The sequence below is a fragment of the Sinocyclocheilus rhinocerous genome, unplaced genomic scaffold (genome assembly GCF_001515625.1).
Source record: "Sinocyclocheilus rhinocerous isolate Xijiao unplaced genomic scaffold, SAMN03320098_v1.1 scaffold1044, whole genome shotgun sequence".
In the NCBI taxonomy this organism is placed as follows: Eukaryota; Metazoa; Chordata; class Actinopteri; order Cypriniformes; family Cyprinidae; genus Sinocyclocheilus; species Sinocyclocheilus rhinocerous.
Window position 1 is genome coordinate 59,225 of NW_015643736.1, and position 25,942 is coordinate 85,166.

Consider the following 25,942-nt stretch of genomic DNA (forward strand, 5'->3'; position numbering starts at 1 on the left):
GTCAGAATAAGCATGTTGTTTGAATTTTTACATAAATATTGTGTTACACTGAATGACAATGTAACATTATTTAAACCAAATTTTGACATTTTATTCTTCAAAACCGTATTTGAAACCTTAAATGTAGACACTTTACTTGCATTTAATGTGCTTTCTATGGACATAAAATCACTTTTGTCAATTTCTTTTGATGCGGACATCTTAATGTCTTTGACAGAGTTACATTTTCAAGTTGACTTGTTAAAAATCGTACAAATCGAGAATTGGTCAAACGCTCTGAAAAAAATCGAGATTTTATTTTTTTGCCTTATCGCCCAGCCCTACTAGTTACTACCTTTAGTCAAATAAACATTTCGGATAAGATGTATGACATGTAAAAGTCTTGTTAAAAAACTGATTCAGTTGTCACAACCCTCTACATTGTGAGTAAATCACTCGCATATGCAACTAAATCTTACTCTGGGTGACTAAATAATGTCTAACATTAGCCATTGGCTAATAAATTCTTAGATTTTACACGCCAGTATGTGTGTGAGAGGCGTTCAACACTCGAAAATAGTATATCAGTCTGGCGGCGAGTAAACAAAAAAATTAACTAGCCAATGGCGATTATATTTCCACGGTGTGCGTAGAGGGTTGTGTCACATGCTTGACCGTCAAACTGTTTCCAGATTACACCAAAGACAGTAACATGAGTCTCTAGTAATACACTGCTATAGGTTCCCTCTCAATAACCATACATAATTTATTATGTATTAGTGTTTCTTCAACTACAGGTACTAATGTCCCATTGGTGGCGTGTTATTAACTATAAATGAAGTCTTAATATATATTTTTTTAATAAATTATAATCTAAACCATTCAAAAGTATGAATGAGTGTAGTTGTTGATAAAATATGAGCCATATAAAAAAAAAACAAGATAAAAGGTCATCAAAATATTTTGACTGTTTTTTGATTTCCACTCAAACTGTAATGGTCAAATGATACAAACTGTGAAAATATTATTTGATTGTGTGTCTCAAGGACAGCTAATATGAATGAATCGCTAGACGAAGGCGGACTTGAGCACAGTAAAGTGCTTGCTCATGCTGTAGGAGGACGAGGGGCCTGCAGCTCGTATGTGGAAACTGACTCCAACGATCCTCTTTCTAGTGTCTCTGAGTGTTAGCGCTTTCCCGGAGGAAACTAATAGCCCTCATCATTCATTCTGCCAGCCGTACCCAGAGAAACCACAGAGATACAGGATACTACAGATACATCAGAGGAACTGCTCGGTCATATTTTACACTTATTTTCTATATGAGCTGGAAACCTGACTTTAACATATATTTTAACAACACTTCTATATAAAAAGTGTTTATTTATTATTATTTTTAGAAGTTTTCTGTCGTCATCATAACTCTGTATTATACATAGACATCAAGACAAGTGCATTCTAATGTCCAACCATTATTGCATGTTGTGGTTGTACTAATGTTGTAAAATGAAGTTTTCTGTCTCAGTCTTTGATCTACAAGCTCAGCAAAAACCGGAAGCTAACAATAAATTGAATTTTCTACCTATTAGATTGTGTTTTATTGACGTCTACACCTACCCCTTACAATAACGCAAAAATAGTCATTATTGTTGTACAGTGTGAGAAAAGTTACGCAATATTGATGTGCGCATGCGCAGTAGTTTTTGCTGTATGCCATCTAGCTCTGTCCGCGCAGTGCGCACATTTAATACCCACCAATGAGCGACCGGAGCTCCCGACCAATCACAGCGCGTGGGCGGAGCTTACGACGTGTGACGCAGCCTCGTGACTTTCACATGGAGGCTGCGGCGCAGGATCAACCGCCATGACACCATCCAAAAATAGAGCTCTCTTGCAACGCAGTCAATAGCATTTCAACTGCAACTGCAAATCTTTTCATCCAGAATGCGTCGATGTGGACAGACGCACTCCAGCAATGTTGGACAACTGTGTTTGAGGAGGCGTGTTTGCTATGGCGCCATATCAGCTAGCTGTAGCCAGCGGCTAATCAATCGATCAGCACTCACAGCTCACCAATAACGGATTCAGACACAAACAGGGCTTGTCCCAAATAAAGCAAAACATCACTCGAAACGAGCCACAACTCGAATGACAGGTGATCACTGCAGAGCGATGTTAAGAGACACGGACAGGGCCAGAATAACAACAACACCTGTATCAAGACGCTGATTAAATATGTTGTTCATGACGATTCGGAATAGTTTAAGCAAGCAAAACGAATATAAACTCTGGGGCTCGAGGTTCAGCTCCAGTCCTGACAGCTCAAATGAATGAGAGTAAAGGGGGGATGGTGTCAAAATGGCTAAAAGTGCTGATCACGCCTCGGGTGTCAGAGCCAGCGCCACATGTCAATCTCACTCACTCGGGACTATCAGTGTGACTATCACTAACGCCACATCAGGGTTCGTGCAGGTTTTAAGCATGATTAAAGCGACTGATTGTCGTGAATGACTAAATCCGCCTCGTTTAAATCCAGTCCCAGCTGCGGGTCGGACGGATTCACCCACCTGGGGATAGTGCGCAGATCCCCGGTTCCTTTGCTTTCGTCTTCTCGGGAGAACCACACCTCCAAGAGCTTCTCGGTCCCCTCGAAGAAGTGTGCACTGCTCTCTTCCATCGTGACACAAACAGACTCCAACAACAGAAATTAAACCGTCGGATGGAATCCCAGTTAAATTAGTCCTTTGTTGGTTGTTATAATTTATTAGCTTAGTTACAGTCCTTGAGCAGTCCAGATGTAGTTGCCTTGTTTTCTTTTACCGTCTTCCCTTTTACAGAGAATACCGTAGGCAAATGTTAGCTAATGTCTCCGGCCATACTGTGTAAGCGCAGAATGGCAGCCTGCGCGGAGTTTTTATTACCTACCCGCTGACGTCATCCTCGTTGTTGCCAATCACGGCCAAGAAGCCGCCCTCATGTCAGCAACGATTGGCTGTAACTGTTGTCAATCAAAATTGGCGGTTGCGTAAAGGTATGAGTTCACACTGCAGTAGCGCAGCTTGTATTATGCCCTTGTATAGACGAATAAACATTTGCGTTTGTTATAACGCTGCGCCAGTGCATTGGGAATTGGTGCCAGTTTATTCACTAGTCTGTTGAAGAAAAATTATGGTTTGCTCGTGTATTTTACACCTTTTATTCATTGTGTGCCAGTACTTTGAATGTTTCGAGGACACAAGTTATTATTGTACTTCTGTTGGAATTACAGCTAATGCCAAGTTTGAATATTCCAACGGCCTGAAAAATTTGAAAGGGAATGGAACGACGTCCAACATCGCGATTTGCGCGTTGTAGTTCACAGACGTCCTCCCGTCGTTAACTCAAACCGGTGGGTTGATCGAACCACACTACATTTCCCAGAAGGCAATCCGCCACAATAAAATGCGTCATCGAACACGTGACCATTAAGCGGAGCCGACCAAAATCCCAAACAAGGAAATGGTGGGGTAATAAAACGATCGGATCATTTAATTAATGCATGTAATAATTAATATTTTATTTTATTGTAAATTAAGAAACATTTATGGGTTAAAATGGACCACGACTTCAAAACGAAGCTCGCCGCCGAGAGGGAGAGAGTGGAAGATCTGTTTGAATATGAAGGTTGTAAAGTGGGTCGCGGCACATACGGGCATGTTTATAAAGCGAAGCGTAAAGACGGGTAAGATGCACGCGATTCACTCACTCTACGCGCTTCTGCTGACAGTGTGTGTGTGCAGGGTGTTCATATGTATCGGGGGAATTATGCTTTTATCTCTACTCTGTGTGATTGTTTTTGTTTTCATGGACGCACTTCAAACGGTCCTCCCCCAAACCAGCGTGATGCATGTTTCACTCTTATGTGCAGGAGCTCACGTGCTTACCTTCTCTTATATATGCAGGGATTCAAGTGTTCGTACTTTCACATGTGCTGGAGTTTATATGCTTAGATGTCCAGCAGTTCATGTCGTGCTGGGTGTCATGTTTATGTGTGTCCTTCATTCCCGCAGTTCAGTGTCTGCAGGAGTTCACCTGTTTATTTGTGCAGAAGTTCACATTTTCCTAAAAGCAGTGCACATGTTCAGCAATGCATGTTTACATGCGCAGAAGTTCTTACGTGCTGGAGTTTACACAGCATGCTCACTTGTATAGGAGTTCATATGCTTATGTGTTCAGCAGTGTGTGTGTGTGTGTTCATATACTCATTTGTACAGGAGGTTATATGTGCAGGAGTTCATGTGTGTGTGTGTGTGTGTGTTCACTACTCACTGCTGTGTGTGTGCACGTAGATGGATTAAATGCAGAGCACAAATTCTGAGTATGGGTCACCATACTTGGCTACACATCACTCACTCACTCAGAAGTAATATAAAGAGTTGTATTTCATCAGAATACCTGATATTGATTATTTGTTAATCGCACACTCTCAATAAAGGCACAATAAAGCTGCCACTGAGGTATGAACACAAAAGAAAATGTTTCGAGCAATGTGTGTAACCTGACAGTTAATGGTCCCCATTGATTTCCAGTAGTGAGGAAAAAACGTACAATGGAAGTCATTGGGGACCAATCAGCTGTTTGGTTACACGCATTCTTCAAAACATCTTTTGTGTTGAGTAGAAGAACAGGTTTGAAACAACTTGAGGCTTAGTAAATGATGACAGAATCTTCTGTGTGATGCAGTCTTTCAGATGCATTCACTTCTCCATCAAACAAGAACATGATCACAATATCTGCCTTTGCTTGCGTAGAATGCTGGCTCACACACACTCACACTCTCACTCATATGCACGTCTACATTGCATGTATTTTGATTGTGGGGGAAACCAGAGCTGCTAGTTAAACTGTGCAGATTGTTTCAGTAAGTTGCAAGTGCAAAACTCGTAGCTTCCTATGGTTTTTGGTGTACTTTAATTTCAAAAGCATGTATAACCACTCATGGAAGAATCTTAATATAATAAATCAGTTTATCTTCACTACTTGTTAGCTGACCATGTCAGGTTTGTAAGGCTGGGTTTTTTTATTTGTGCATGCATAGTGCTCCCAATTAGTCATGTGTAACTATAAAGTGGAGTGGCACAGAAATGATACAATTCACATTTATTATGATTATTATAATTTAGAAACAATCCAGAACCACTGCATCTGAATAATTCCGTCCTCTCTCAGGTTTGCATTTCTGAAAGTCACATTTGAAGCGTTAGATTGCCCTGCCCTGACGATCTCTATTAAAATATATGCACAGGCTGCCAGCCATCACTGGATACTGAGGGAAATAGAATGTTTAAATAATAATAGTTTGTTTAAAAATGGTTAACGCTATAAGTACAGTGCATTTCATTGCATTGGGTAACAAAGCATACAAACAAGTGTTGTTTATTTTTAACAAAGTTAACTCAAGAACGCTTTGCATGCTAGATGTTTCACTGAGTTTATTTTTAAAATAATTAAAGTATAGATATTGTTTTGGAAATTAAGGCAAAAATAATCATTGTGTGGTTCTGAAATGTTAATGGGACATATCAACTTGAGGCGGGCTTTGTACATCTACTAAAAAATGATCTTTTGTTCGGTTAGTTTAAAATCATTGCAAAGTAGTTAGTTTGGAGAAAATGGATATTTAATATTTAGTTCATTCTATTCGCCTGATTAGCAATAAATAAATAAACCATGAGTAATCATGTAAATTAGAGGAGAAATAGTAACAAATATTGCTTCAGACATCAGTATTACAAGATAGAAATTGGTTCACAGATCTGTTTTTGGTAGAATCATGAACTCTTAAGTTGATACGCTGATAGAGAAACCTGCTTCACTGCTCGAAGGGGGCTGAGAATACCTACATAATATTTCAGTTGTCTAATGATCTTTATGTGGCCATACAGTTTTGAGAAGTGTATCTGCTTTTTTATGAATTAAAACCTAAGTTATTTTTTGTGAAAAATTTGTTTGGGGAAAAAAAAAAGTGATATTGATTAGTTTGATATTTTGATGTATTTTCTAAATTAATACATTTTCTTTGACTTTTGCCGACTGTGAACAGTGTATTGAGATTAATTGTGATTTTTTTTTTTTATATATATTTTTAATATATATTATCGCATTGTTTGTAAATTTCGCATAGCTTGCTTATTATTTAATTCTGTAATATCAATGCACATTATTTATTTTAAATGAACTATTATTATTGTTAGCAAAATGTATTTTTGATATTAGCAAAAATTTAAGTACATTATTGTGTAAATGAATACTTGTTAATGGTTAATACTTTTATTACCTTATCATTTGAAAATTAAAATGAATAATATATTGTTATTCATGTCTTACATATTATTTGCTGAAATACAATAGATAGTTGTTTATTAGTTTTTCATGTAAATAGAGTGATTTAATATTGTGACGTAAGTGTTGTATTTACGGTATGTGCGTAGCTGTTTTTCCTCACCTTTAGTAATGTTGTGTTTGTGTTTTACAGGAAGGATGAGAAGGAGTATGCACTGAAACAGATAGAAGGCACTGGTATTTCCATGTCTGCCTGCAGGGAAATTGCTGTGAGTTACTTAAAAGCAACAATTTTTTTAACTACTTTACTGCATACAGTTGTTTGTTTTTTTGGTTTTATCAACAATCAGTTTTTAAAAACAAAAACAAAAAATATGCATACAGTAATTTATTAACAGAGGAATGCAGCAAGTGTGCAGCTCTATGAACTATAACTGCAATAAATGAATGCAACTTTAACACTGTTTTCGAAAATATAATTCTTAAATATTAGGCTACTGTATATGTGTGTTAGCTTGACATTAGAATGATAGAATAATTTACCAGTCGCTCTGTGTGTAACCAAGATCAAGTAAAGCCTTTCACATTTACTTAAAATAACCTGAAATCATCCTTTAAAGGGGTCATATGATGCTTTTTTAAAGATCATTATTTTGTGTATTTGGTGTGACTGTAGGCATAATAATGGAAAACATTGTTTCTAATTTCTGTGGTAGGTGACCATCTGCAACAGTTCAGGCTGTTTTGCCTTTAAAGGCGTTCCTTGGGTCACACAAATCAGCTATACTCTCCCACAATCACATGGCATAATTGAAGCTTTACTTGATAATATGAAGAAGAATTATGTGCGCTGACTGATTTAAAAAAATAAGTGAGATGATAATAACAAGGTAATAATATGGGACTATAGGATAGATGTGAGGTAAGGCTGGGTGGTATATCGAGTTTGTACAATATATCGATGTATATGTGGGCAATTAGTGGGCAATGTTGAGATGATAATCAAATGAGAGACTGGAAGTTGGAATATTTAATGAAAAGTATAGTTAATGTAAGTAAATAAAGAGAGAGAGACTTTCAGAGTATTGAATTGAATTCAAGAACTGACTTCTCGAGTGTGTATGAAATATGTTCTGTAAGTATCCAGATACGTGGCATGAATACATTCCCAAGTATTTTACATAATCTGCATTAGGTCATCCAGGGCATCAGTTTTTTTCATATTATATCCACCTTATTTTTCAACACGGAAATAAGCCATTTTCTGTAATTTGTGCGAGACTTCCAGTTCATTAGCCGCTGTAGGGAAATAACGAGAATAATAACCAAGAGTAGTAAACGCTAAAACTGTTTGCACTACAAACCAGTGTGTTATAAACATGGTAAGACACACTAGTTTGCAAAGCAGCAAAACAAGCTTTTTTATACAGCTAAAAATAGCTGGAAGCGGATGAGACCTGAAGCCAGACACATTAAATTTACAAATGGCTGCGCCCGCTCTCACAGGAACAATAATCCATCTGAATAATAGGTAAATAAGCGTGTTTGGCAGGGAGACATTGATATCCTGTTGATTCAGATGCATCGATCAAGAAGTGTGTTCTTTTGAATTGTGAATTGCTTGTTCTGGTCAATAATCATCTCAAATATTTTTTAAAAAGCAAATGAATCTGACTACCTGACAAAACTCTAAGAATAATATGTTAGTTATTAAATGTGCAAAATGGGTGAAAACATTCATTGATACAGACGGAACAAGACACAAGACAGGAAGTGCATGAGAAGGAAAAAAACAAAATCTGTAAGACCAAGAAACCTGAAACAGAGAAACAACCAAACAGGACTGAGGATCGCAACACAGATGTTATCTCGCATAAAACACACTCAAACCGCTGATAAAGCTGCCAACTCGTTGCATGGCTGCTGCTGAAATAAAACATCTGAATTTCATGGAAACTTTAGCGTTATTTTCTAAAATAATTTTTCTGGTATTATGTTGCAGGAAAAATGTACTTGGTCTTAAGTCATAGTTGATGCTGCTTTTTTTTCTTTATGTGCATAATGACACATTGAGGAAACCGAGTGGAGATTATGTAGCATTCTTGTTGTAAACCGGAGGAAGTAGGATAAACACTACTATTGCTAAATAACAAGAACTAACCAAGAGTAAAATGCGTTCATTTCATTGTGGATTGTTTTGTGGATTTGTCACAGTGTAATGCAGCTTTGCAAAAAGGCTGTTATGGATTAAAGGATGGGATTCTGTGCCTCAGCAAACACCACTAATGAATGGCCCATAAATATTTGTGCTTATTTGTATTGGACTGAGTTAAGTGCTTGGGCAGTGTTTGATATTTTCTCTTATGTCTGAGCTGTTCTTTGAATTGTGGGTGGCGATCTTTCAAATTTTCACTTTCAAATGCCATGTACGTCAGCACCACTGTTTGTCTTTCTCTTGGTCCTAATCAGTTTGTTCTGAAAAGACTGAATTGTGATCACATGCCTTTTAAGGTGTGGCCATATTTGAACAGACTGATCGTGAAACAGGTTCAGCAGCCTGCTGTTGAACAGCCTCAGCAGTTTTACAGACCAAAGACAAACACAGAAAAAGAAAATAGCTGTATGGTTGATTCTCTATTTGCAGGAACTTTTGATTGCCTGAACATTTGAAAAATAAAACATTCAAAATACTGGATGTTTATCTCTGTTATAACATGCATCCTATGTTCTAGAATAAATATCTGCTCATTGTCTTCAAAGTTTTACACTTTTAATGGTGACTGCAATGCCACTTCTTGGCATGACGAGATTTTAAATAATAATGCACTACATACACTTCATTAAATCATACAAAAACAAATAAATAAAAACAAAAACGTATGAATACAACCAATACCTTTAAGGAAATCATTTTTAAAGCACCCTTTAAGTTGTTACATATAAAATAACTTTTCTGACTTTTTTTCATTTAACTGGCAGCATTTTCTTTGCTTAACCATCTGACAAGGGCAAATCTTAAAGCTACATCACACGGTGACAATCTAGAGAGGCTTTGCTTCTTCATCATAACAATATCCCTGTGCATAAGTTCTCCCTTTTTTACTATGTGCCTAAAGCAAACATTGTTTTATGATCTCTGTGTACATTACAATGTAAAACTTAATTTACGTTTTTAAATTCAATCTCAAGTTTTTATTAGCATTTTTCTTGCAAAATGTTTATTATTTTTAATTATGATAATTAGTTCAGTGTTCAATGCAGACTGAAATTTCGTTTGAGAGCAAATGTATTAAAGTTTGATGTAGTTCATTACTGCTGTATCTTCAGTCAGAGTCTGAAATAACATTTTTACATTTTCTGAATGAAATGTGAAGGGTACTAGGTCATGCAACCACATTGCTTAGGTGTTTGGGTGGTTGCTAGGGTATTATAGCTGCTGTAGGATGTTATGGGTGGTTAGAAACCACTGTCAAGTCTTTGATATTATGGTATCGAGTAGTGCTGGGCGGTATACCGGTTCATACCGAATACCGGTGTTTATTTTTGTTATGATATTAATTTTTAAAATACCGCAATACCGGTGTATGTCGCTTAAACAACGTTCGGAACGCGACACTGTTTGAAAGGGGTCCCTTTTCACTGTTGCACTGTGGTGAGGGGACAGCTGTATGTGTTACTAAGCGTGAAAGTTCAGAAACTGAAGCTGTAGAACTAATAGAACGTGATGACACAGAAGAACTCATCCACAATATCCACATTGACCGCCACAAATATCCACCGCCCCCTGCCATCAGCTCCCGCGTCTCACACACACGAGCGCGACTTTAGCACTAGATTTAGCAACTTTCAGACCCTTTTAGCGGCTTTTTTCCATAGAATAGTCATACTGACAAACCTAGCGAATTTTTCGGATAAACCTTAGCTATGGTTCAGTTGGAGGATTTCGCCAGTGCTGTCCCGCGAACGCGAGGTCTGACTTTCCCGGAGAAGTGTCACCTCTCTCGGCGTCTGTTCTGTGCAGTGAGCGGCAGAGAAGCAACGCATTCAGTTGGCCGCACCGCAGCCGACTCGTCAATAAACGAGTACAAAACAGCGTTTCCTAGCACCTGTCGCTTACTGATTGTTTGGAATTATAAATATGAGCGTAGTTCGTCTGTTAATATCACATGCACTTTTTTGTTTGTTGTTTTTTTTAGTTTGTTACTCAGACGCAGGCAGTGCGCTGCATGAGACAAAAAAGTAATATAGCCAAAACAACCGCATAGCCGCTCTTTAGTGTAGATGCATGTTGATTTTATCAGACGATGCCGCGATTATAAATGAGAGTGACTCCTGGTTAACATGTATTAAAAGGGGTCGTGTTTAGTCACTATTTAGTGTGGTATTTTTTGACAATATTCACTCATCATGACAGTAAAATAGGGCATTCTAAGTCAATATACTGCAGTATTTCCTCTCTCAATCAGTAGAAAATATGGTTAACACCCGGTCATGCATGAAAAAAAAAAATACCGTCATGTACCGTGAAACCGGTATAATTTTGAAAAATACCGTGATATAAATTTTTGGTCATACCGCCCAGCACTAGTATCGAGATATGGCTTGGTTCTGTCCTTCATTGTGACTTTTACACCGGTTTCATGATCCGCTAGGTGAAACTTATTCTTATTGAATAGAAAAGTAATATTACACTTCGCTTAAACAATCCACATGATTGCTATAATTAATGTCTGTACTACAAACAGCATTGAATTTTAATAAAAAGTACTTACAAAATATATGATTTTTTTACTTTAACACTTGGTTAGCGTTAATCCAAAACAATGTGCCAGGTCTGAGCCTCAAACACAAGAACTATACCAAAAACTTGTTTATGCGCTTTACTACAACTCTGCATGCCAAGTTTCTCAAAGTACCTTAACATAGAATTGAATCAGTAGCAGCACAATTGCTCCAGGTCTTTCCTGAGATTGAAAACAACTGCATAACAACATTGTTGTCATGGTTGAAATGCCATGGGTATAGAGGTCTCAGAAGGCCACATTATGAGTCATGGCACTGAGCATTGTTGTTGCGCTGCTTGCAGACAATTTGTCCATTGAATTGTGTTTGAATTGTTTAAATCCAAGCGATTCTTTGTGTAGTGTATTGCTGATATACAGGTCACGTACTGTCTGACTACCTGCTTGGACTTATGTTGTTACCATCAAACTAATAGGATCAAACACTCTCTTTGTCAATCTCTGAATATCTGACCTCTCTTACTTTGTTGAAGAGGCAAAACAATAGTCATACTGTTCCAGAGCTGGGTGAAAGGTGTTGAAGGTGGCTAATATCAGTTGGGAATTGTTATTTGGACTTTGGTTTCTTCATTAGGACCATTTTATAGCTAAATGTTGAGCTGCATGCTGTTGTTTGTTATTATGTTTTCAACATTTAATGTGTTTTCTAGTTCTATTAGTTGCATTATGCGTAAAAAATACATTTAAATAAATTCCACAATATAGCTATCAGATGATATCATTTAAATTAAACATATGTTGCTCCCTTAAAGGGATAGATCACCCAAAAATGAAAATTAGCCCATGATTTACTCATCCTCAAGCCATGCTAGGTGTATATGACTTTCTTCTTTCAGACGAATACAATTGGAGTTATATTAATAAAAAATAAGTAATATTAAAAAAATGTCCAAATGTCAGGGAACTGAGGAGGAGTTTATCGTTAATTGAGGAGCTGCCTCTACAATCTGGAACTGGTTTGGTCAGGGCTGTACAGCAGTGTTCAAATTGTGTCAAAGCTCATCTTTGTGTATCTTTGTCCATATTAGGGATTTCCTGGAATGTCATCAATTCTATTATTTCTGTGATGCATATGTGGAGTTTATGCGCGAGGGCGCCCTCTGGTTGCTCACAACACACAGCACCCTAGTTTTTTGAATGCATATGAATTATCGTCATTGATATCGTTATCACAATAAATACCAGAAATATATTGTGATATAGTTTTAAGTCCACATCGCCCATCCCTACTTTCATCCAAAAAACTCCAGGATATTGATTTGCTAGACACTACTGGAACTTGAAATGGGACTGGGTTCTATGTTCAGATAAAACTTAAAAAATAGCTTTTTGGCACACATAATATGGGTTTAAAGGGATACACAGGGATAAAAATAAATAAAAAAGTACCCCATGTGTACAATTACTGGATCTTTAATGTTGTGGGCCGGAGGTCCTGGACATCTTGTTCAGATAGATGGCATCATTCTATCAAATACCAACAGATTTAAAAAAAAATAAAAACCTGAATGTCCCTGCTAGAAATCTTATAATGGGTCATAGTTGGATCTTCCATCAGGACAAAACAAACATCAAAATCAATGCAAAAATGGGTCACTGAGCACAAAATAAAACGTCTGCCATGGCCATCCCAGTCCTCTGATCTGAACACTAGAAGATGAGTGTGGTGAACTGAAGAGGAGAAGCACCAACATGGAGCTGGGAAGGAATGCTCTCTGATCTCTTGTCAGGTGTTTTCCAAACTCATCAGGCATTATAGGAGAAAACTCAGAGCTGTTATCTAGGCCAGTGGTTCCCAACCCTGGTCCTGGAGGCACCCCAACACTGCACATTTTGCATGAGCTGATGACCTGAATCAGGTGTGTTTGATTAACGAGACAAAACGTGCAGTGTGTGTGTGTGTGTGTGTGTGTGTGAACACTTGTATATACAGTAACAAGTGAAACCTTTATTTTCTATAATCTCATCCAAATGCTTTCTGTGATCAGACCTGCACTAGCAGCGAGAAGATCCTTAGACAAAACATTTTCACATGACGTGTTTTAATGGGTTAACTAGTCAAGTCTTAAGCACAACCCCAAGTCAAGCACTGCCAACTCTTGCTGTGTTTACAAGATCTAGAGAGACAGGCAGAATACTGTCAAATGTACATGCTTCAGTCAGAGTTTTTGCTTTTCTTACATATTTCTGGGGATAAAAACACTCGTTTTTTTTCTCCAGTATTACTGTACCTTTAGTAGTTGATTACTACTGTAATTGTCAGTTAATTTACTGCTTTGTACTGAACCGCAGTCATACTGTATGGCAGCCTCCTTTGGGAGATTTATGCCATACATATAACCATTAGCATTCTGCTGTAAAAAGTAACTTGGAATCCATTGTTCGATTAGGCAATTTTAAAGTGGGAGGATTTCTGATGAAGAGGGGTTTCTGAAGAAGTCTAAATACTAGCATGTTTGTGCCCTTAGTGTTAACACAGCAAATGTTGTGGTCACGTGCCTTTTCGATTGAATGCTTCACTTGGTTGCCACATGCATTTTGATTGATAAGTGAGGGTTCCATTTACACGTGGCCACATAAATGTGTCTCCGCAGAACGGAGATAAATCCTCTCTTCAGTTTGTGCGATATACGCAAATTATTCAGCAGAGTTCACTACACGAAAAGCAACAGATATGTGCTAGATTTGGTTTATCATCAGCTGATTGCAACATCAAAGGCAGAATATAGTGCTCACCACTTTCAGTGAGTTAGGCTTCAGGATGCTGAACATCATTTGTACGTGTATTTATTAGCGCTCTCCAATTGTGATGGGATTGCTCGAGATGGATGTTAACACCAGGTTGTAAACAGAGTCAGTGTTTGTGATAGAAAGTTTAAATGCCTTTACATGTATGTGTATTAAAGACAATTGGTGAATGAACAGAAGAATGTGTCTCTGTTTTTCTGCAGTTGCTGAGAGAGTTAAAGCATCCAAACGTCATCGCCCTGCAGAAAGTATTTCTCTCTCACAGTGACCGCAAAGTCTGGCTCCTCTTCGACTATGCTGAGCATGACCTGTGGGTGAGTACACATGCACTCAAGTTATTATAATTTTACACTTTTTGTATCGCAATACTTTTTTTTTTAGCATGCGTTTCAGTTTAGTTTTTGTTAGGGTCAGCAATGCTTCAGTAGTTACACTTTAGTTTTTATTTAATCAACCCTTTTCATTTCATTTTAGGTTCAGTTTTGTATGACTTTCTTTTCTTCTTCTAAACGCAACAGCAGAATGTCTGAGATGTGGTCTTCCTTAAAGCAAAACGTGTTCAGTGTGAATGGCCCAGCTGTTTTTTTTATGTATCATTAATCTTTTAAATAAAATTTTAAATGTTAAATTAATTAAATGTATTTTTGAAAGTACTTTTTTTTTTTTTACTATTCATTCATAAATACTGTTTTTTTTGGGGGGAGGTGCATCACATTTCACAACCTGAACAAACATTGCACATGTAAAAAGGTCAAATTATCTAATATTTTAAGAGACTGATATTTTCTAATATCTAATATTTTAAGACCAGATTTATTCACAGCTTCACCAGGGCAAACCCTCTTTGGTGCAACATGATTTACTACGGTTTGCTTTATTTCACGCATTGTCAGTAAACCAATGCAGAACTTTCCACTCCCATCTGTGCTTTCATGGGATTGCGTTCTCACACTAATTTGCCCTGTTTAGTAAATCTAGCCCTAATTGACCTTGACACTTAGGATCTGCAGGGGGTCCTCTGTTTAATTAATATTGTTTCTGTCAGGACCACTATCGTCAAAATGATAGATACTTAGCATAAAGTTTGGTTTGGCGGTATGGTTCTGTTCTGGGCAAAAAACTCCCTGCCCCTCCATGCAGCCTGTCATGAATGAGCAGGGAGGGCAGCAATAATAACCTACCTAGGGTTAACAGAACAGAACAAGGCAGATATCATTAATGTACTTAATAATATTTAAGTGTAACACTTTATTCAAGATAAAGGAGTCTGATTAGCAAAGAATATCAGAAAGCCAAGTCCTGACTGTGGCGAAAGGAGGAGCTGGGGATGGAGGAGGGTAATTTGCTCCTGAGCAAGCTGAAAAGCTGCTGAATCTGAAAAGCTGCTGAATAATACTGAATAGAGCTTATATAGGAATGCCGCGATAGGTGTCGTATTCCTATAGGTAGATATGATCAGCTGAGAATCAGCTGATGCAAGCCTGACTCACGTGACCCTGATTGTTGCCGCCTCATCAGTGAAAAAATGTGCAAAGTGATCAGCAGAGATGGAGTGTTACTGATCTTAATTTGGAAGTGCGTGACCTTAGCAGCAAAACAACTAGAGGAAAAAGATTTCTTGTGATCATATAACAGCTAATGCGTACACAGCTCTCACGCAACTTTCATATGTTGTAGCACATCATAAAATTTCATCGAGCATCAAAGGCCAACAAGAAACCCATGCAGCTACCGAGGGGGATGGTGAAGTCTCTGCTTTACCAAATCTTAGACGGCATCCATTACCTGCATGCCAACTGGGTCCTGCACAGAGATCTGGTGAGTACAGACAGGTGTCGTATTCCTATAGGTAGATGTGATCAGCTGAGAATCAGCTGATGCAAGCTTGACTCACGTGACCTGCCAGAACTAACGCTAACGCTTAATTTCTGAAAACTGATTGTTGCCGCCTCATCAGTGAAAAAATGTGCAAAGTGATCAGCAGAGATGGAGTGTTACTGATCTTAATTTGGAAGTGCGTGACCTTAGCAGCAAAACAACTAAAGGAAAAATTCACGCAACTTTCATATGTTGTAGCACATCATAAAATTTCATCGAGCATCAAAGGCCAACAAGAAACCCATGCAGCTACCGAGGGGGATGGTGAAGTCTCTGCTTTACCAAATCTTAGACGGCATCCATTACCTGCATGCCAACTGGGTCCTGCACAGAGATCTGGTGAGTACAGAGTCACAAGCCTGATATAAAGCCATTTGTCGGTCAGTGTTTTATTTTTTATTTTTTGTCCCACTTGTTTACATTCACTTAAAGGGATAGTTCACCCAAAAATGAAAATTCTGTCATCATTTACTCACCCTCATGTCGTTCCAAACCTGTATGAGTTGCTTTCTTATGTTGAACACAAAAGAAGATATTTTGAAGATTGCTGGTAATCAAACAGTTGGTGGTTGCCATTGACTTCCATAGTATTTTTTTTTTCCTACTATGGAAGTCAATGGCAACCACCAACTGTTTGATTACCAGCAATCTTCAAAATATCTTCTTTTGTGTTCAACAAATTGATTTATTCAATTTCTGTACCTGAAAACTGTTAGACCTACCTAAAAAAAAAACTAAAAAAGCACTGTTTATTTTATTTGTATCTTTGCTCTATTGTATTTATTTGTGCTGTTGCTTGTAGTTAGATTATTTGTTATCTTCATTATTTTCATTTGACATTATAGTTTTTTCCCTAAACATAGCACATACCGAACCGTAACGAAACCGTGACTCTAAAACCGCGATACAAACCGAACCGTGAGGAAGTTGAACCGTTGCACCCCTAGTTTATATGTAGTAGGGTGAACATCTAAGGAAGTGAATGAGAGGCTACAGCGAATATAATTCTTTTCATTCCCATTTATTCCAACAGTAAAAATAAAATCAATCAATCAATGCATTGCTACGATTTTCCAAAAGAGAATGAATTATGTCAGTTAGAATAGAGAAAGTCACTGCCTCAGCAGAAGTGTTAACTAACTTTTTTGTCACTTTTGTATACTGGGGTATAACCAGTGTTGGGGAAAGTTACTTTTAAAAGTAATGCATTACAATATTGCGTTACTCCCTAAAAAAAGTAACCAATTACGTTACTTAGTTACTTTTTATGGAAACTGAAAGTAATGCGTTACGTTACTTTTGTGTTACTTTTAAAATCTGGACAGGGCTTGCTTGTTTGTTTTTAAAATAAAAAAGTTCTATTTTTGGCAAATATAAAAGCTTTTCACACCAAAAGTGAAATGAATAAGCCTCAGGCTGAAGGGAAAGTACATTTACGTCCGTACAGTAGAATGCAGAAGAAGAAATTTCAACACACTTCAGCAATAAAAAAAAAATTTTTCAAAAAAGTAATGCCAGTTACTTTGTTTTCCCATTTATTGACTGACAGGTCTCCTGTCCCCATGTTGGGAGAAATCGGAAGTGCAGAGTAATTGTGTGCGCTGTGTGAACATGATGTTACTGTAGTTCTAGACTCCATGTGAATGTGCATTAATTCATCCCACTCACAAAAAACAGATTTAGTATTCATCAAAATGAATTAAAACAGTGAAATGCAAACTCAGAATATGACACAAACCTGCAATAATTAAATATGTTAAATAACACAAATGTATCTAATCCCATTTTATTAACCAAATTCTTTGCTGCTGACCTTTGATGATCCAATTCAACCATACTAATAGGCAAAAATGACTTTAGATAAAGTAACAATTGTGCGTCATTGTTTTTTTATTGCTGAAGAGTGTTTCTTCTCCTGCGTTCTACGGTACAGACGTGAATTTACTTTTGCTTCAGCCTGAGGTTTATTCATTACACTTGTTGGTGTGAAAGGGCTTTTATATTTGCTATAAATAGAACTTCTTATATTAAAAACAATTAACGCAAAAGTAATATAACGCATCACTTCCCATAAAAAGTAACTAAGTAACGTAATTAGTTACTTTTTTAGGGAGTAACGCGATATTGTAATGCATTACTTTTAAAAGTAACTTTCCCCAACACTGCTTCAGCAATGAAAAAAGACACACAAATGTTTGTCTAGAGTAAGTTGTGCTTATTAGTACGGTTGAACTGGATCATCGAAGGTCAGAAGCAAATAGAATGGGATTAAATACATAAAGGATATTTGTGTTGTTTAACATTTATTTATTGCAGGTTTGCGTCATATTCTGAGTTGCATTATTTTTATTCATTTTAAGGAATACTGAATCTGTGTTTTTTGTGTGTGAGTGAGATAAACTAATGCATATTCATATTTATTTTAGAACTACAGTAACATCATCTGATTTCTCTCATTACTTGTAATGCATTACCCCCAACACTGGGTATAACACAAAGCATGGTGTTATAAATGCAGATTCATTTTTAAAATGTGAAAATATAAGTGAAATTGGCTAGATTTACTGTTATTGCCGAGAGCTGTCATCAGTCTGTGAAAAGGGTCTCTACATCTCAGTATCATCTTGTTCTGTGTGAACATTACTTTTAAAAGTAAAATCAAGTGTGCTGGTTGGAGAGTAAAGTGCAACTGCAACCAGAGAGCAGTCAGTCTGTTTCTGTGATGGAAACATAAACATAAAAAGAAATGTTACTTTTCTGTGGAGAGTGATTCGGCTTCTCGTCCTGTGGGCAGCGTTTAAATCCCTTTTTCAGCGATGAAATGATGAAACAAAAGGCAAAAATAAAGAAAGAATTATTAATGCATGTTTTGGGGGAGAGAGGTTGTCAGTAGTATTTGTCAGTGATTACTTTTATTCAAGAAAAGTCAAATGATTTGCTCATTTGAAATTGAAAACTTGAGATACAGGTGATTTATGGACATGCAATATGAAAAGTCTGATAAAAGCGTCAACATTTTCTACATTACATGTCTGTATTTTGTGAAGGTGTGTGCTTTGGCTTATTTAAAACATTGGCTACATTTTCCTACAATGTGCAAATAGTTTATGTAAGGAACTATTTGACAGTCAAAGTAAGAAGAAAATAAAGTCGGATTTTGACTGTATTAGGCTCTTCTTGTTCTGGTGTTTTTTGTTCCGGTAACTCAGTTGTGTTTACACACCCGATCCATCACTGGATCCGCCAGTCTTATCTTAACTAAACTAAAATATTTGTGCAATGTACAGCTGGTGTTAACATTTGTCAAAAGCATCAGCTCACAGACTGCGACTGATATGGATTGTGTCTGCACTGTGATGTAATCCCATCAATCTCTGGTGTGTTGATCAATAACATACTCCGTCATTAACCCAGTTGTATAAAAGAGAAATAGACATTGTTACAGTGCTCAACAGCTGACTTAGAGTCAGCATGAATTATAAATGTGATTTAACAGGAACAGCAGGATATCCAATGCTTTAGTATTTGTGTATTTCTTACTGTCCTTAGAAAGCATTGTGTGCTTAAGGGATAGTTCACCCAAAAAATGTTATGGAATTGGTAACACTTTTGATTAGGGAACACTGTCCACTATAAACTAGTTGCTTATTAGCATGCATATTACTCACATATTGGCTGTTTATTAGTATTTATAAAGCACATATTAATGCCTTATTCTGCATGAGCATATTTTAGATCCCTTAATCCGACTGCATACCTAAACTTAACAACTACCTTGCTAACTGCTAATAATTAGCAAATTAGGAGTTTATGGAGGTAAAAACTCATAAGTTGAATAGTGAATTTGTGCTTCTTAATCTAAAGTGTTACCACTTATTTTCATTCTAAAACTATATGTTGGTGTTTTTTGTGTGTAAAAAAAAAAATGGAAGAATCTTCATGCAACTCTTTTTCATACAGCAGTGGTTGACATTAACTATATATCAAGCTGCAGCATGTCACTTTTAGCTGTAGTTATATGGAAAAGAGATGTGTTTGATTTTCTCAGAAAATATAACAGCATATGGTTTACATGAAAGTGAGAAAATAATTACAGAATTGTTATTTTTCGGTGAACTATTCTTCTAATAGAGACAGCCAAATTATTTTGGTAGAAACTACAGACTTGTTATACAGTGGTGTGAAAAAGTGTTGGCCCCCTTCCTGATTTCTTAATTTTTTGCATGTTTGTCACACTTTAATGTTTCAGATCATCAAACAATTTTAAATATTAGTCAAAGATAACACAAGTAAACACAACATGCAGTTTTTAAATGAAGGTTTTTATTATTAAGGGAAAACAAAACCCAAAACTACATGGCCCTGTGTGAAAAAGTGTTTGCCCCCTAAACCTAATAACTGGTTGGGCCACCCTTAACAGCAACAATTGCAATCAAGCGTTTGCGACAACTTGCAATGAGTCTGTTACAGCGCTGTGGAGGAATTTTGGTCCACTCATCTATGCAGAATTGTTGTAATTCAGCCACATTGGAGAGTTTTCGAGCATGAACCGCCTTTTTAAGGTCAAGCCACAGCATCTCAATAGGATTCAGGTCAGGACTTTGACTAGGCCACTCTTTAAATTAGTCTGATGATCTGAAACATTAAAGTGTGACAAACATGCAAAAAAATAAGAAATCAGGAAGGGGGCCAACACTTTTTCACACCACTGTATAACTCAACCTCTTTTTTGTGTGTGTGTTTATGTTGTTGTGTAAAACACATTTGCTCCTATTAAAGTGGGTAAGGTTAGGGGCAGGTTTTAAATAATAAAATAAATAATAATGTACTACTGTCTATTTTTGTGTTCAGAAGAAGAAAGAAATGCATAAAGGCTTGCAATGACATGAGGGTTACTAAATCAAACAGAATTTTCATTTTTGGGTGAACTATTTCTGAAGTTTTGCCTATGCTGTGACACACTGACTGTATTTCAATTCAGTTTGTATAATGTCCTAGATACGTTCACACGGTTGCTTTTACATTATTGTACAGGCATGACTAGTGTCTGCATTCAGTGAGATTGTGTTAAAGGGATAGTTCACCCAAAAATGAAAATACTGTCATTAATTACTCACACTCATGTCGTTCCAAACCCGTAAGACCTTCGTTCATCTTCGGAACACATTCAAATATTTTTGATGAAATCCAAGAGCTTTCTGACCCTGCATAGACAGCAATTGAGGACAACCACATTGAAGGCCCATGAAACGTAGTAAGGACATCGTAAAAATAGTCCATGTGACATCTGTGGTTCAACTTTAATTTTATGAAGCTACGAGAATACTTTTTGTGCACAAAGAAAACAATAATAATGACTTTATTCATGTCAGTCTCTGCCGCCATTCACGAGGATACCACGATGCATGCGTTCTGATAGTCATAGTCAAAGCAGGCATGAGGTCAAACACAATAAGCAGTCCAAAAAATGACAGAGTTCAGGGCTGAGGCAAACAGAGTAATCCAGATAAACAGGCAGAATATCAAGAACCAGGAAAACAAGACACGAGAGAACGAGGATAAAAGGCTTAGAACGGCAGCTGTGACACATGCAAGACTTTGCAAAGAGTGACTGAAATCACCAGGCTTATATAGGTAATGAGCAACAGGTGAAAACAATCAGGCATGATGAGTCCGGCCAATGGGTTATGGGAAATGCAGTCCAGGATAGAGTGGCAAAGGTATGGGATAGGCACTCCAGCTGGTGATCGTGACAGACATGAGGGTGAGTAATTAATGACAGAATTTTAATTTTTGGGTGGATTATCCCTTTAATGTTAATATAAATGGTAATTACTCAAGTATTTATTTTATTTACCATAAAAATATGTTACATTCCTTAAAGGGGTCATATGATGTTGCTAAAAAGAACATTATTTGGTGTATTTGGTGTAATGAAATGTGTTTATGCGGTTTAAAGTTAAAAAACACATTATTTTCCACATACTGTACATTATTGTTTCTCCTCTATGCCCCGCCTTCTGAAACGCGTCGATTTTTACAAAGCTCATCGTTCTGAAAAAGCGAGGTGTGCTCTGATTGGCCAGCTATCCAGTGCGTTGTGATTGGCCGAATACCTCAAGCGTGAGACGGAAATGTTACGCCCCTCACCATACTGTGTTGATGCCGTGTCCGGCCGGAGCAACGACACAAAAACATGAAAACCCATTACCCATGCATTTGTTGCATCCAGTGGGGACATAATTACTGATTATAATGACTTATACTGTTGTTTTACGCGTTGTGTCTCCACGGCACAGCGAGAATAAAAGTTACGCCTTCTTTCTTTGCGTGAACATTTGGGCGGCGTTATGCAAATCTTCCCACATAGTGAGGTAGATATGTGGGGGCGTGTTCGAACGAGCCGTTTTAGGTAGGTGTGGCTGACTCTTAACTTTTATAAAGAATATCTCTTTGGATTTGAGACTTTAGTCTTTGCAACTTTACAGATCTTCTTTATGCACCAAGAGCTTGTAACACTCCAAAGAGAAAGGAAAAAATGAAATTGCATCATATAACCCCTTTAAAGTGGATTTCAGTGAACGATAACAGCAATTTTGAGACAGCAGTGTTGTGTTGAGTGGATTACAGAAATCTTATGGTCGCTGTTCCCATAGCAACACACCCTCATTAAGGCTCATAGAAACTCAAGCGTCTCGGAATAATTAGAAGACATTACTTGATGCAGCAGCCAGTCACCCGCGACCGCATACAGATTCATGACGTCTCTGTGTTTCTCTGTCTGTTCGTTCCATCGTATTGTAATGTCTGTATTAGTGGCACCAAATTAAATTGTGAATAAAATAGTTGCCAAACATACAGAATCCAGAACGCATAAAGTATTTCTAATCCTGAGAAAGCAAGACAGAAGAATTAGTCTGTGCAGTTTGGACTACTAATTATTTTTGTAATAATGTTTGCTGCCGCTAAAACTAAATAAAAGTTCAAATAAAAAGCATTTGTTGTTATGAGTATCTATGAAAGATAGTATGCTTTATTAGAATTATAAATGAATTTTTTAGGTTTCCTGCAATTAAAATGACTAGTTTTCAATGGCGTAAAGTACGTTCACTTCAGCGTGGTCTGCAGAAATATTAACACCCAGTAACAGCAGTGAAATGAATATTATGACATGCATAAATATTATCATGAAGATGTCGTCTGTTGCATTTAGAAGAGCGATAGCTCAGCACCTGCCACAGCTTCCCTGTGAGACAGAATATTTCCATAAACAAAATGGGTGTCATGGCTTTATGGTTCATGCAGGTGTGAACAGATATACAGTACTCGTCAAAAGATTGGAAACATTATGATTTTTTAAATTAAGTCTCATCTTCTCACCAAGGCTGCATTTATGTGCTCAAGAATATAGTAAAAACACTAGTATTATGACGCAGTATTACAATATGTTTTATGTGAATATATTGTAAAATGTAAATTATCGCTGTGATGCGCAGCTGTATTTTCAGCATCATTACTGCAGTCTTCAGTGTCACATGATCTTCAGAAATTATTCTAATATGATAATATTTCTGATTATTATCAATGTTGAAAACAGTTGTGCTGCTTCATATTTATGTAGACACCATCTAATACTACCATTCAAATGTTTGTGTGTGTGTGTGTTTTAATAGAAATTAATGCTTTTATTCAGCAAATATGCATTATATTTATGGATACCACGTTTTCCAGAACAAGGCCAATACAGATACTTTTATTTTTGGTACTTTGCCGATACCGAGTAACGATACCTGTATTTTCATTGCATTTGTAATTTTTAAAAATACTGGGTACAGAAACCAAAAGAATATGTATAATGTTAGTTTATTCTACAAGATTTTGATACTTTCACTGATCTTTTTTTTTCTTCTCTGTGGTACTTCATCTTTAATTTAATAGCACATTAGAGCTGCTCCATTGCAGTGGCTTAGTTCTGTAATCTAATCACTCGTTAGCCTTTACATAAATCTTGTAACAGTGATGAACATATTTTCTGAAAAATAAATCACGTTTTTTATCATCTGAAACGTGCTGCGACTTATATTCCAAAGCGACTCATATAATGCAATTAACAAGCAAAAACATGCGCAACGCGCGCACATTTCTGAGATAAACATATAATTTGTGGTCTCTCTGTCTTTCAGAAACCTGCCAATATCCTGGTCATGGGGGAAGGCCCAGAACGAGGAAGAGTCAAAATTGGTAAAATGCCATACTGACTACAATGTATAATTGCAATATATACAATGCAATATATAATTATCAAAATTTCCTCAGTGGAAAATGTCTTTTATTGAAATTATCAGAGAAGAAAATGAGATTTTGTGTAATGCTGCTGAACCTTTTTTTTTGGTCGACTCATTTTCGTTTTAGGTGATAATGCCAAGGTTTAGAGAGCTTATGTGGCTGTAGGGTCAGTCTGAGCAAATGTGAAGCCATTGTCTTACATAAGACACTATTCTGGGTGAGGACTGTTCAGGGCTGTGGGCACTATTTTTTCCAGCCTGTGGAACTTGTTATTGTGTTTGGTTACTCTGTGGCTTTCAGTGTTACCTTGACTCACTTTAGCATTGGAGCCACTTCACGTAAGCAGCACAACTAATTATTTAATCTCTCATGGGTTATATGACACATGGGACAAAACATGGCCAACAATTTCCATTAAGTTTTGAAAATAGCAAAATATCCACTTTTATATAGATCAAATGCAGGGTTGCCAGGTCTGCACAGCATAACCAGCACAACTGGTCCTCAAAACTAGCTCAATTGCATTCATGAGAAAAATATCTATAAAATCACATCAAAAATCGCGTTCTGGGTATACCTATTACGAGATGCAACTATTTGAAAATCTGGAATCTGAGGGTGCAAAAAAATCAAAACCTTTAAACCTTTAAAGTTGTCCAAATGAAGTTCTTAGCAATGCATATTACTAATCAAAAATTAAGTTTTAATATATTTACAGTAGGAAATTTACAGGAAAACTACAGACTTGGCAACACTGATCAAATAGTCTCTAGAATGTTCTGTAGAATGTTTTTTTTTTTTTATATTAAAATACTATTTCAATAATACATATATTATTAAAATTATGATGCCACATTGTCACCTCATGACCCCTAAAACCCACCAGTTCTTCATATTGATTAAAATGCATACCAACGACTGTTCGTTACTAGTAAAAAGTCTTCTCTTCCTATGCTTGTGAAAAACAAAATGCATAGCTCACCTAAAGCTGAAATGATCCCTGTCCCTGTGATCAGAGTGGAGTATTTATGGGTTTCTATGTTTGTGTGTCTTAGCTGATATGGGTTTTGCCCGACTATTTAACTCTCCACTGAAGCCTTTGGCTGATCTGGACCCAGTGGTCGTCACATTCTGGTACCGAGCACCCGAACTACTGCTCGGGGCGAGACACTACACCAAAGCAATCGGTACGTTATGTGTTGTGTGCATTTCAGGCTGTCTGTCTGTATTCTTTGTTATCTGTACTAAATATTCTTTGACTTTTTAGATATTTGGGCAATAGGCTGTATCTTTGCGGAGCTGTTGACGTCAGAACCAATCTTTCATTGTCGACAAGAGGACATAAAGACCAGCAATCCTTTCCATCACGACCAGTTAGATCGCATATTCAGCGTCATGGGCTTCCCAGCAGGTGACTGACCTTAACTTATCGTATGGCCACCTGTACTCTGTACTCGGTACAGTATTCTACTCTCATGAATTCATTTGACTTCTATTTTAACTAAATAGAAACATTTATACACCACCGGAAGACCTGAGGTTTATGTTTCTTTAGATTAGGAACAAACAATTTAAAGTTCTACATTTCTTTTTCTGTTAGTGATGTACTTGAGTTGCCTCTTGCATTTCCCTTAAAGGGGTAGTTCACCCAAAAATGAAAATACATGTGGGAAGTGGACCCACACAAGGACAAAATAATTCAGGCTTTAAAGAAAGTGAAAAAGCTGGTAGAATATTTAAACTTAAAGGGTTAGTTCACCCAAAAATTTAAATTCTGTCATTAATTACTCACCCTCGTGTTGTTCCAAACCCGTAAGACCTTCGTTCATCTTCGGAACACAATTTAAGATATTTTTGATGAAATCTGAGGGCTCTCTGACCCTCCCATAGACAGCAAGGTAACTACCACGTTCAAGGTCCAGAAAAGT

General features: G+C 37.0%; 2 protein-coding genes across 2 annotated transcripts in view; one reads left to right on the top strand and one right to left on the bottom strand.

Annotated features, from left to right (window-relative positions):
* Nucleotides 1–2,878, bottom strand: part of amd1 (adenosylmethionine decarboxylase 1) — a 14,893-nt gene extending 12,015 nt beyond the window's left edge. The window contains exon 1 of the mRNA XM_016575232.1: nucleotides 2,547–2,878. Within this exon, the coding sequence (XP_016430718.1) occupies nucleotides 2,547–2,656 (110 nt within the window). The 5' untranslated portion in view covers nucleotides 2,657–2,878. The remainder of the gene's footprint in view (nucleotides 1–2,546) is intronic.
* Nucleotides 2,879–3,428: 550 nt separating this feature from the next.
* The window catches only part of cdk19 (cyclin dependent kinase 19), a 41,190-nt gene continuing 18,676 nt past the window's right edge, over nucleotides 3,429–25,942 (top strand). The window contains exons 1-7 of the mRNA XM_016575234.1: nucleotides 3,429–3,700; nucleotides 6,494–6,569; nucleotides 14,054–14,164; nucleotides 15,528–15,668; nucleotides 23,912–23,969; nucleotides 25,070–25,201; nucleotides 25,282–25,425. Of these exons, the coding sequence (XP_016430720.1) occupies nucleotides 3,573–3,700; nucleotides 6,494–6,569; nucleotides 14,054–14,164; nucleotides 15,528–15,668; nucleotides 23,912–23,969; nucleotides 25,070–25,201; nucleotides 25,282–25,425 (790 nt within the window). The 5' untranslated portion in view covers nucleotides 3,429–3,572. The remainder of the gene's footprint in view (nucleotides 3,701–6,493; nucleotides 6,570–14,053; nucleotides 14,165–15,527; nucleotides 15,669–23,911; nucleotides 23,970–25,069; nucleotides 25,202–25,281; nucleotides 25,426–25,942) is intronic.